This window comes from Rhincodon typus, chromosome 1, assembly GCF_021869965.1.
Source record: "Rhincodon typus isolate 14 chromosome 1, sRhiTyp1.1, whole genome shotgun sequence".
NCBI classification, from domain to species: Eukaryota; Metazoa; Chordata; class Chondrichthyes; order Orectolobiformes; family Rhincodontidae; genus Rhincodon; species Rhincodon typus.
Window position 1 is genome coordinate 41224190 of NC_063332.1, and position 12167 is coordinate 41236356.

The 12167-nt window shown below is 40.5% G+C and overlaps 2 protein-coding genes across 4 annotated transcripts in view; one reads left to right on the forward strand and one right to left on the reverse strand.

Moving 5' to 3' along the window:
- Nucleotides 1–12167, forward strand: part of fam219aa (family with sequence similarity 219 member Aa) — a 417719-nt gene that overhangs the window by 216908 nt on the left and 188644 nt on the right. The gene's annotated exons all lie outside the window — the stretch shown is intronic.
- Nucleotides 1–12167, reverse strand: part of dnai1.2 (dynein, axonemal, intermediate chain 1, paralog 2) — a 223974-nt gene that overhangs the window by 88172 nt on the left and 123635 nt on the right. Inside the window, exon 17 of the mRNA XM_048599020.1 lies at nucleotides 374–522. Coding sequence (XP_048454977.1) covers nucleotides 374–522 — 149 coding nt within the window. The remainder of the gene's footprint in view (nucleotides 1–373; nucleotides 523–12167) is intronic.

Sequence of the window (12167 nt, forward strand, 5' to 3'; positions counted from 1 at the left end):
TGCTGCTTGGCCTGCTGTGTTCATCCAGCCCTGCACCTTGTTGTCTCGGATTCTCCAGCATCTGCAGTTCCTACTATCTCTGTAAAATGGGAGATGTGACGTTGCAAATAGTGGGAGGCAGTGGTGAGGGTCTGCAAACAGGGTATAAGAAATTGCAAAGGGGAGAGAGGAGCTGTAAAATAGGAAGCATATGAGTAAATTTATGATGACAAATGAACAGATTAGATTGCAAATTCTAAAGCTAAATAAAGTATTTTCACAAGTTAAATTGGTTTTGTTTTTGAAGCAAAATGATTGAGAGTCCTTTCTAATTAGTGAGATACAGTGTCACATATGGTGCAGTACAGCACTCGCCTTTTCAACTTGCACTTACTTTAAATTGTGATCCCAAATCTTCACTGTCCAATCAGAACTACAGGAAATGAAAATATCTGGATGGAATGTATTCCAGTGTAAAGCATCCACTGCCATATGATGGGCTTCATACGTGTCCAAAAACTCACTTGAATAAGCCTTGGAGCACTAAAGAATACAACAATAACGGATTATTTAACACATGTCAAGACAATATGTACAAAGTAACAAAAGAATTGTACAACCTAACCATTCTCCACTTCAACTTTGAAGCATTTTGGTGCTTTATATCATGAACAGAAAAACTATGAGAAAGGTGTGATGATTGGAAATGTAGAAGATAAATGTCTGATTGGACGGAATCAACATGGATTTATAAAGGGAAATCAAGTTTGACAAACGTGATAGAATTTTCTGAGGATGTTATGAGCAAAGTCAATAACAGACAGCCAGGATTTGGTGTAACCGGACCTTCAGGAGGCTTTGATAAAGTCCCACACAACAGGTTAGAAAACAAAATTAAATCACAACGAACAGGGGATCATATACTAGCTGGATTGAGGATTAGCTAACACACAAAAAGCAGAGAGTAGGAATAATAGGTTCATTCTCAGGTTATTAAAAGTTAAATCGCCATTGTCCTACCATACATAGGGCTGCTCTTTCATTAGACAGGGGTTTAACCTGAGGAACACCATCCTGCAGGTGAGGGGATTGGTTGAGAAGGAGATTCTTTCATGGTAACCTCAACTGATGTGGGAATTGCACACTCGCTAATGGTATCATTCTGCAAAGCAACCTAGCTGTCCAGCCAAGCTAACCAATAGGTCAATAGGTTACCACAAGGATCAGTGCTTGGGCTCCAGCTGTTCATATCTATATCAATGATTTGGATGTAGGGGCCAATTGTAATATTTACAAATTTGTGGATCATACAAAACTTGGTGGAAATGTTAGTGGTGAGGAAGATACAAACAGGATCCGGGGGACTTAGACTTGTGAGATTATCCATTTTGGTAGGAGGAACAAAGATGAATAAAATTTCTAAACTGGTGAGAGATTGGAAAGTATTGATGTCCAAAGGAACCCTTTCAGCAGCATGGCTGCATGTGTGCACAGTCACTCCAGTGTTCCATGCACATCATTCAACGTCAGTATGTTGATTGTCATTGACTCCCACTTCTGGAAGTCACTGCTGAACACAGGGCTCCAAGGCTGGCTCTGCTGGGATGAAAATGATAGGAAACGCTACCTAGATGTCCTTGTTCCTACGTCATTGAAAGCGAGAATTAAGTTGTAGCAAACCATTGAGAAGGTAAATGGTATATTAGCCATTATCGCAACAGGATTTGAGTACAGGAGCAAAGAGTTATTGCTTCAATTGTATAGAATACTGGTTAGAATGTATGTGGAGTATTTTGTGTGGTTCTGGTTCCTTTGCCTAAAGAAGGATAAATTTGCTAAAGAGGGAGTGCAACTTTGGAATTCTCCATCCCAGCAATCAGTTGGGGAAGGTAATCAGCCATAATCTAGAATAGGAGAGCAGGTCAAACGGGCTGAATGACTCCTGGTCAAATGTTCCTATGCTCCTATGATTCAGACAACAAACAACACCTTTTTATATAATTGCTTGGTGGTACTATTAAACATTACTAAAAAAGAGATGTGAATTTGAAGCTTTTCATCTTGCACTCATCAGATCTGAAATGCAACAAAAAAACTTTTATTCAATATGAGAGGAAGGTGCTGATTGCTTGGACTATAGTTGGCTTTATCAATTTCAGCAGGTGGGTAGATTCTGATTGGTCAGATTATTGCCATGGGGTGCAGCCACGATTGGTTATATCCATAGCTCTTTAGTCAATGAGTAAGGTGGACATATTCCATTTGCCTGTGAAGAATAGGACCTTCAGTGAACATAAATATAGCTTCTACCACGCGAAAATGAGTCACATTGCAAGCCCAACTAATAATTTTAAATTGGTTTCCAGTGTAATTCTATAATACAGTCACAATTATTTAGTCAATGATATCCAATAGCAGAACTACATCTAATGTTTGATACTATGTTCTGAATTTTGAAAAGCATAGGCTGGTTGAGCATGGTTGGTGCACTGCTCACTGTGGACAATCAAAAAGATACATTGTTCACCTGTTGTTGGGACATCCAACTCACATACTTGGCTTCACACCAACACTAACACTCATATACTATATCGCTCACTTTCATTATTTTATACAGCGGACAATGGTTTGATCAGGGTAGGCACGTTATGCAAGATAGTTTTGATACATCTTATGTCAGCAAAATGCACTGGTTCTGATGGTTTGTATCCTAGAATCCTAAAAAGTAACTAAAGAGATAGTGGATGCATTGGTTGTAATTTTTCAAAATCATTGAATTCTGGAGAAGGACCGGAGGATTGGAAAACTGCCAATGTGACACCCCTATTCAAAAAGGGAGGGAGGTAAAAATAGGTAACTATAAGCCAATTAGCCTCACATTTATCGTTGGAAAAGTATTGGAATAAATTATTCAGGAAATAACAGCACAGTCAGCATAGCTTCATGAAACGAAATAGTGTCTGACTAATTTATAAGAGTTTTTTGAAGAAATCTCAACCAGACACTGTTGTGTTTGAACGTTGAGAAGATACTTCACAAAAGGTTAATTCATAAATGTCCACAGTGTTGGAGATAATATATTGGCATGGATAGTGAATTGACTAAGGGACAGGAAACAGAGTGGAGATAAAAGCAATCTTTTTCAGTTTGGTGACCTATGACCAGTAGAGTTCCACAGTGAGCAGTGCTGGGACCACAACTGTTTACAGTATATATTAGTGACTTGGAGGAAAGTAGCGAGTGTACTGTAGCCAAATCTGCAAGGCAACATAAAAATAGAAGTAAGGCCAAGTTGCCAGAGGGATACAACAGATTACTGAGACAGTTGATAGGTTAAGTAAGTAAATGGGCAAAAACTTGGTAAATGGAGTATAACGTGGGAAAATGTGAAAATGTTCACTTTGGAAGGAAGAACAAAAGAACAGAGTATTATTTAAATGGAGAAAAACTGCAGAAAGCTGCAAAACAAAGGGACTTGGGGGTGCTTGTGCATGAAACACAGCAAGCCAGTACATGGGTGCAGCAGATAATTGACAAGGCTAATGGAATGACCCTTATTTCAAGGGAGTTGGAGCGTGTGAGTAGGGAAGTCTTATTGCAACTATACAAGGTGCTAGTGAGACCACATCGGAGAGCTGTGAACAATTTTGTTTCCCTTATTTAAGAAAAGGTCTTATTTCATTGGAGGCAGATCAGAGAAGGTTCACGAGGATGATACCCAGTGTAGAGGGACTGTCTTATGAGCAAAGGTTAAACAGGTTGGGGCTCATTGTAATTTAGAAGAATGAGATGTGATCTCGTCGAAATGTACAGAACTCTTAAGTAGGTGCTTCTCCTCTAGAGGAGAACTAGAGGGCATAAACTTCTTTCAGGTCACCTCTCAACCTCCTACACTCCCGTGAACAAAGTCCCAGCCTATCCAGCCTTTCTTTATAACTCAAACCTTCCATATCTGACAACATCCTGGTAAATTTCTTCTGAACCCTCTCCAGCTTGATGATATCCTTCCTATAACCAGGTGACCAGAACTGAACACAGTATTCCACAAGGGGCCTCACCAATGTCATGTACAACCTCATAACGTCCCAACTCCTTTACTCAAAGGACTGAGCAATAAGACAAGCATGCCAAATGCCTTTTTAACCATCCTGTCTAGATGTGACACAAACTTTAAAGAATTATGTATCTTCACCCCTACTTCCCTCTGTTCTACAACATTTCCCAAGGCCCTACCATTAATTGTATAAGCCCTATCCTTGTTTGTTGTACCAAAATGCAATACCTCCCATTCATCCAGCTTGAACTTCATCTGCCATTTTTCAGTCCAATGACCCATTTGATCAAGATTCCTTTGTAACCTTAGAAAACCTTCACTGTCGACGATGCCACCAATTTTGGTGTCATCTGCAAACTTACTAACAATGCGTTAAATTTTCTCATCCAAATCATTTATATAAATGACAAACAAAAGAGGACCCAGAACCGATCCCTGTGGAACACTGCTGGTCACAGGCCTCCAGTCTGAAAAGCAACCTTCACCATTACTCTCTGTCTCCTGCTGTTAAATCAATTACGTATCCAATTGGTGAGCTCTCTCTGAATTCCATTTGATCTAACTTTATTAATTATACTACCATGTGGAACCTTGTCAAAAGCTTTACTAAAATCCAAATCAACAATGTCTACTGCTCTGCATAATCAATCTTTTTGGTAACTTACTCAAAAAACTCAATCAAGTTTATGAGACATGATTTCTTTGCACAAAACCATGCTGACTATCCCTAATCAATTTTTGCCTCTCTAAATGCCCATAAATCCTATATTTTATAATTACCTCCAACAATTTACGCACAAGTGAAGTGAGACCCACAGGTCATTGTTACTTCTTACAACTTTTCTTAAACAAAGGTACAACATTAGCCACCCCCCCAGTCATCAGGTACCTCACCCATAGTTATAGATAATGCAAATATTTCTGCAAAGGGTTTCGTAACTTCCTCCCTTACTTCCCATAACATTCTGGGATACATTAGATCAGGTCCTGGAGATTTATCCAACTTTACGTTCTCTAAGACCTCCCTAACTTTCTCTTCTGTAATGTGAACTGTTTTTAAAACATTGAAGTTTATTTCTCTGCATTCTCTAGACTCCATTTCTTTTTCCACAGTAAAAACTGACGCGAAATATTCATTGAGTATCTCTCCTGTCTTCTGGGGTTCAACATGAAGATGACCTCCTTGGTCTTTAAGAGGGCCTACCCTCTATCTAATTACCCTCTTGCTCTTAAAGTATTTGTAGAATCTCTTTGGATTATCCTTAACTTGATCTGCCAATTCTATCTCATATCCCCTCTTTGCCTACCTGATTTCTCCCTTAAGAATGCCCCTGCACTCTTCATATTGATCAAGAGATTCAATTGAACCAAGTTGTCTACATCTTAAAGAAAAAGATTCTTTTTTTTATTCTTGACTAGAACCTTAATATCTTTATTCATCCATTGTTCCTTACTCTTACCAGCGTTATCCTTCACTGAAACATGAATAAAATGCCTCTGAACTCTCGTCATCACACTCTTTAACACTTCCCACTTGTCAGACGTCCTTTTACCTGTGAACAGTCCACTCCAATCAACTTTTGAAATTTCTTGTCTTATACCATTAAAATTTGCCTTACTCCAATTAAAAACTTTAACTTTTATGGAAGGCTTATCCTTTTCTGTAACCATCTTAAAACTAATAGAATCATGAAACTAATAGAATTATGTCCTTATCACTGTCCAAGTAAGTTGTCTCAATGTTGCTGAATGGGGCTGCAGTTGAGGTTTTTATCACTTTAACTTTCTATATCTGCTCCTGAACGATCATGATAAGGAGATATAGAACCACAGAAGGAGCCATTCAACCCATCATGTCTGTACTGGTCCCTGGAAGAGGGGCACAGGGGCACAGTGGCTCAGTGGTTAGCACTGCTGCCTCACAGCGCCAGCACCTCGGGTTCGATTCCACCTTCGGGTGACTGTGTGTGTGGTGTTTGCACATTCTCCCCGTGTCTGCGTGGGTTTCCTCCAGGTGCTCCGGTTTCCTCCCCAGTCCAAAGATGTGCAGGCGAGGTGGCTTGGCCATGCTAAGTTGCCCGTAGTGTTCACGGATGTGTAGATTAGGTGGGTTACAGGGATATGGGTCTGGGTGGGATGCTCTGAGGTTTGGTGTGGACTTGTTGGGCCGAAGGCCCTGTTTCCATACTGTAGGGATTCTATGATCTAGTCCCATTCTCCAGCCCTGTCAGATGCGCTCTAAACCTTCCCAATCTAAACAAAAACCCATTAGTTCTTCAAGAATATCTCTGCCAAACTGTTTTATCACCATGGTTACAGAAATACTCACAAATTAATCATTAAATACTTTCCATTACACAAGCGATACGTGATTAGTTCAAAATTTTAAAAATCCAATTTTAAAATAAGTGACATTAAAATATGTAAAAATCACACAGACTACATCACATGGCTTCTATATAACTGACTCCTTATATTAAGATTACGGTAAGGATTAAGGGCAGCACTAGCAACACCAACAGCAGCAATAGTAATCTTCTCCTCAAGCACCTGTTCCTCCACAGTACAGAAGGCATACATGTGGGATTGCAGGATGCGAGTCTCCCAGCAAAGGATAACAGACAGTGGATAGGCTTTCTGGATAAGGCTGAGCACCAACACCTGAGGAAGATCAGACTTTTTCATCAGATGACCATGACCATTTTTAACCTGCTGGAAGAAGACCTTCTTATAAGTGGCCTAGGTCAAGGATTGAAAATGATGGTTAGTGCCACCATAGCCTTTTTGTTTTGTCTGACTTCCTCTAGGAGTCTCAATGGTGCTTGTAAAATCTCACACTTTACAGCTCACAAGCATTTCACAAGTCATGGTTATTCCATGTTTGCCAAAATAGAACTTACATGAACTTGATGAAACCAATCATAAAGAAAGAGTGCTTATATTTTCTGCCCTGGCTAGATTCCAGGAAGTCATTGATTTTAGACATGTAGTAGTCAGGTTACCCATGAATTTCGTCATCTTAAAGGCATCCCCTCCATCAATGTTCAGATGGTATAAAACCACCAAAATATCATGCAGGCATCATAATGTGCAAGATTTCTAAGGACCGATGTCTTTATACTAAGACAGTCACATCTCCTACAGTCATTCACAAATTGAAGGAGAGTCAGTGGCAGGTCCTTGGTGACCTTCTGAAGACACTGTTTTATGACTGTGACAGGAGAATGTGCTGGCAATCAAGTCTAACTATGCCACCGGTTCCACCATTAGTATAACTGTGATGATTTAATCAAAATGACCAATTGATCCCTTTTGTACTACAATCCATAATTTTAAAAAATCCTTTCACAAAGCTTATTTAGTGAGCTCAAAATATTCCGTTTATTCGATCACAAAATTTATTCTTAGAGTAAGTGGCAAACATTAGTTAAAATCCAGGATATAATCTGGAATTAGAGCTATATATATCCGCTTAATCCCAAATCCACAGACCCACTCACTCAAACCAAAAGTCAACAGTATCTAGAGGGATGACATTTTATAGGAAAAAGGGAGAAAACAAAAACATCCCAGTTGGACAAGATTCTTAAAACAAAGGATAGTATTTGATATAACAAGGTGTAGAGCTGGATGAACACAGCAGGCCAAGCAGCATCAGAGGAGCAGGAAAGCTGACATTTCCAGTCTGGACCCTTCTTCAGAAATTTGATGACTTCTCTTGGAACACTGGATTTCTTAGTCAAGGAATTGTTGACAACTATAGACTGTTGGAAGATGCTCAGTTTGGACTGAAATCAATCTGGATCTATGTCTTTGGACAGTCACTAGAGGTTTGCTTTTGAGGTTTAGAAGGTCATCAGAAATACTGATATTTGGAAACTTCATCAGTCAAACATTTACTGAAAAGTGAGAGAGTTGTAGTTCCTGAGATTTTCTTCTTTAATGACCACTGTTACATTTGGTGATAAACTACTTTTAAAGCTACAATCAGTACCTTGCTCACCGGTGTGAGATTATTAACCTTCTTAGACCAGCATCTAAGTTTGTCCAGTTTGTTACCAGGATCGAACTCCACTGCAGTGTCATTTACTATGACTGTCTTTATTATGTATGTTTGATCTCTTATTGATAGAGGATCATTGTCGTCCTCTCCACCTCCTAGCACAAATCTCTAATGTAGGTGGAAAATCTTGGAATGTGATACCTGCCTTGTTTGTATTTCTTGTATCTTTGACACAAATAGCCATAGCCTGCACATGTTCAAAATGTACTGTGATTCTTAAATCCAAATTATTTATATAAATGCTGAACAACAGTTGTCCCATCACTGATTCTTGTGAAACTCTTCTAACTTCTCATTGGTCAGAGTGACTACCTCTTTGTTTCCTGTTTTGTAGCCTGTTTTAGCTGCCTATCCAATTTGCTACTTATCCCAAGTTTACATGTTCTCATCTTGGTCATAAGCCTCAGCTGACTTTTTGAGCTGCTAGAGACTTGAAGTATGGGTACCCTCAAAATATTGGTAGGGGCAGTTGCAGGATTTTGACTCAGTGATAGTGAAGAAACAGTGATATAGTTCCAAGTCAGGATGTTATGTAGCTTGGAGGGAAATTTGCTGTAAGTAGTGTTTCCTCACATCTGCTATTCTTGTCCTTCTGGGTGGTAGATGTTGTGAGTTTGGAAGGAGCTGTCAAAGGAGCCTTGATAAGTTACCACAGTGCATCTTGTAGACAGCACGCTCCGCTGCTGCTGGGTGTCAGTGTTGAAGGTAGTGAATGTTAAAGGTAGTTGGAAAGCAAACTAAATGGGCTGATTTTTCTGGATGATGTCAATCCTTGTTACGTGTTGTTAGAAACACACTCAACCAGAGAAGTGGAAAATATTCCATTATATTGCTGGCAGATGGTAAATAGACATTGGAGAGACAAAATTTGTGTTACCACAGCATTTCTAGGGTCTGAACTGCTTTTGTACCCACAGTATTTACAAAGTTGGTCCGGGGTTCAGTTTCTGGTAAAAGGTCACTCTCAAGATTTTGACAGCGGGCAATTCAGTGACAGTGTTGTCATTAAGTCAAGTGGAGATGATTAGATTCTTTCTTGTTGGAGATGGTCATTATCTGGCACTTGTGTAGTTTAAATGTTACTTGCCATTTGTCAGCTCTAAATTGGATCTTATCCAGATTTTATAGCAAATGCGCACATGCTGTTTGAATATTTGAAGAGTCAGAAATGATGATGAACATTGTGAAATAGTCAGTGAACATCTCCATTTCTGACCTCATGACGGACAGAAGGTCATTGATGAAGCAGCTGAAGATGGTTGTGTGTATGGCATATTGTGAGGAACTCCTGCAGAGATATCCTGGGACTGAGATGATTTGGATCTGATTTGTCTAAAGTTTTCAAATTTTCAATTTTTTTTTACTGCAAGGCGGCGGCGAAGTAGGATGTTCCAGCTGGATCTCATCTGCTCCGCCTCTTCTTTCTCTTTTCTTCTTCTTTCTCTCAGTTCTTCTTCTTCTTATTCTCCTTCCTTTTGTCTGTTCGACTCCTGGCCTCCGGCGATGATCCCCGGTCTTCAGCGTGCAATGATTCCCAGCCTCAGATAAGTGAAGATTCCCAGCCTACGGCAACGATTTCTGGCCTCCGGAGAATGTTAACTCCCGGCCTCCAGCGAGCGGTGACCCCTGGCCTCTGGCAACGATTCCCAGCCTCCCCTGGTGCAGCTGCCTCCTGCCTGGCACAGCAGCTGCCTGGCATGGCATAGGGTCCTCCCTGCCTGGTGCAGCAGCCTCCTGGTGTGACGACCTTCCAGCCTCCTCGACCTCTCGAACTGGTGCAGCAGTCTTCTGGCATGGCGTGACGACATCCAGGCCCAGCCCAGCAGCCTCCTCCCATAGGGGCATTCCAGCATGGCGTGGTGACCTTCCAGACTGGCGCAGCATTCTCCTCCTATAGGGACTTCCACCGAGCATGGTGTGGCAACCTCCTGACCTGGTGCAGCAGCCTCACAGTGTGGCATGGCATGTCACTGGCGCAGTGTGGAGTCAGGGCCTAGTGCAGATTGGAAGCTACGTACCAGTGTGGTCTGCTGTACTGAACTTTTATTTCTGTAATGCTGGATATTTTACTTCTGTTATTGTCTAAATCTTGTAACTAAAGAACCTGTGCCTAGGTACTTTTGTATCTAAGTTAGCACTGTAATTGGCAACACATAAAAATTTCGCTATACTCATTAAGTATCTGTGACAATAAAGGCTTTTCTATTCTATTCTATTCTACAGGAAAAATGATGTAGGAAGGACAGCTTTAGATTTCTAGGGCACCAGGCTGGTCCTGGAGCAGGTTATATCATTCTAGTTGGGCGGGGATGAACATTCTCGCAGGAAAATTTGCTGGCGCTGATTGAACACCTAAAACAGAAAAGGAGTCGATTTGGTTCATCATTTCTGTGGTGGTTCACTGCAAAAATGACTTAGTTCGTCCCACTCCTCCGCCTTGTTCCTGTAGAACTACAATTTCTCATTCCTCAGGAGGAGGTCCATTTTTCTTTTCATGGTCTGCATTGTGTCTTTTTGTTTGGGGATGATATAAACTAGTTACTCAAAGGAACAGAAACCAGAGAGAAAATTCAGATAGGAGAAAATGAACCTGATAATGGGGAGTAAAAAGTAGTAAACAAAAGTGAAAGACAGCAGAAAAAATGTAAACATTAAATAGAGTCAGAATACAGAATAGTGTTCCAAATGCAGAAGACGCTCTATCTGAATGCACATAGAATTTGCAATATGGGATGTGAACAGATGACATATAGAAGCAGTGGAGTATAATCTAGTTGCCAGTCTGATTGTGGCCAGGGATGACTGAGGTTGAGAACTGAGTATTCAAGGCTATTCAATATTTAGGAAGGACAGATAAAAGGAACAAAAAATGCGATTGTACTGATAATAAGGGAAGGAATCGTCATGCTAGTGAAAGCGAATCTTGGATCAGAAAAACAAAATCTGTCTAGGTAGAGCAAAGAAATATCAAGGAATAGCAAATATTGATTGGAATAAAAGCAGAAATTGCTGGGAAAACTCAGCAGGTTTGGGACCATCTGTGCAGAGAAAGCAGAGTTAAGATTTCGGATCCAGTAACCCTTCTTCAGAACTCAAGAAAGGTTCTGAAGAAATGTCACTGCATTTGAAATGTTAACTCTACTTTCTCTCCACAAATGCTGCCAGACCTGCTGAGATTTCCCAGCAATTTCTGTTTTTGTTTCCGATTTTCAGCATCCGCAGTTTTTTTTTTGTTAAACATTGATAGTTGTTTATTCACCATCAACTATCAGTGGTAAAGTAGGGCATGGTATACATAAGGAAATTTCAAGTGAATGTAACAAAAGCAATTCAGTAATCATCGGTAACTTCAATCTGCATATTGACTGGGTAAATCAAATGAGCATGAATAGAGTGGGACAAACTCCTGGAATTATACAGTTTTCTAGAGCAATGTGTCGACAAACCATACAGGGATCTAGAATTTAGAATAGAATAGTAATTTATTGTCTCTTGTATTCTGACAATAAAAAAGGCAGAGGTATGATTCTTGCTTCAGGTGAATGTAGGGAGTGTGAAGGGTTCCAAGTTCAAACCCTGGATGAGCCCTTGTCATCTTTGACTCTATTCTTCATTTAGTGATGACATGGTGGTTCAGTGGTTAGCACTGCTGCCTCATTCAGCCAGGGACCCAGGTTTGATTCCAGCCTTGGGTGACTGTCTGTGTGGAGTTTGCACATTCTCCCCGTGTCTGTGTGGGTTCCTCTGGGTGCTCTGGCTTCTTCCCACCATCCAAAGATGTGCATGTTAAATGGATTGGCCATGCTGAATTGCCCAGTGTCCAAGCTTATGCAGGCTAGGTGGATTAGCCACGGGCAATGCGGGGTTACAAGGATAGGGTAGAGGGGTGGGATGCTCTTCAGAGGGGTCATTGTGGATTCAATGGGCAAAATGGCCTCCTTCCACACTATGGGGATTCTATGATTCTAAAATATGGTGAGAAAAGTTTAAGTCACCATTCTCTGGTGCCATTTAAAAAAAGACAGAAATTATATATATGGAACAAAATACAAAGTCCATCTTAGTTCAATT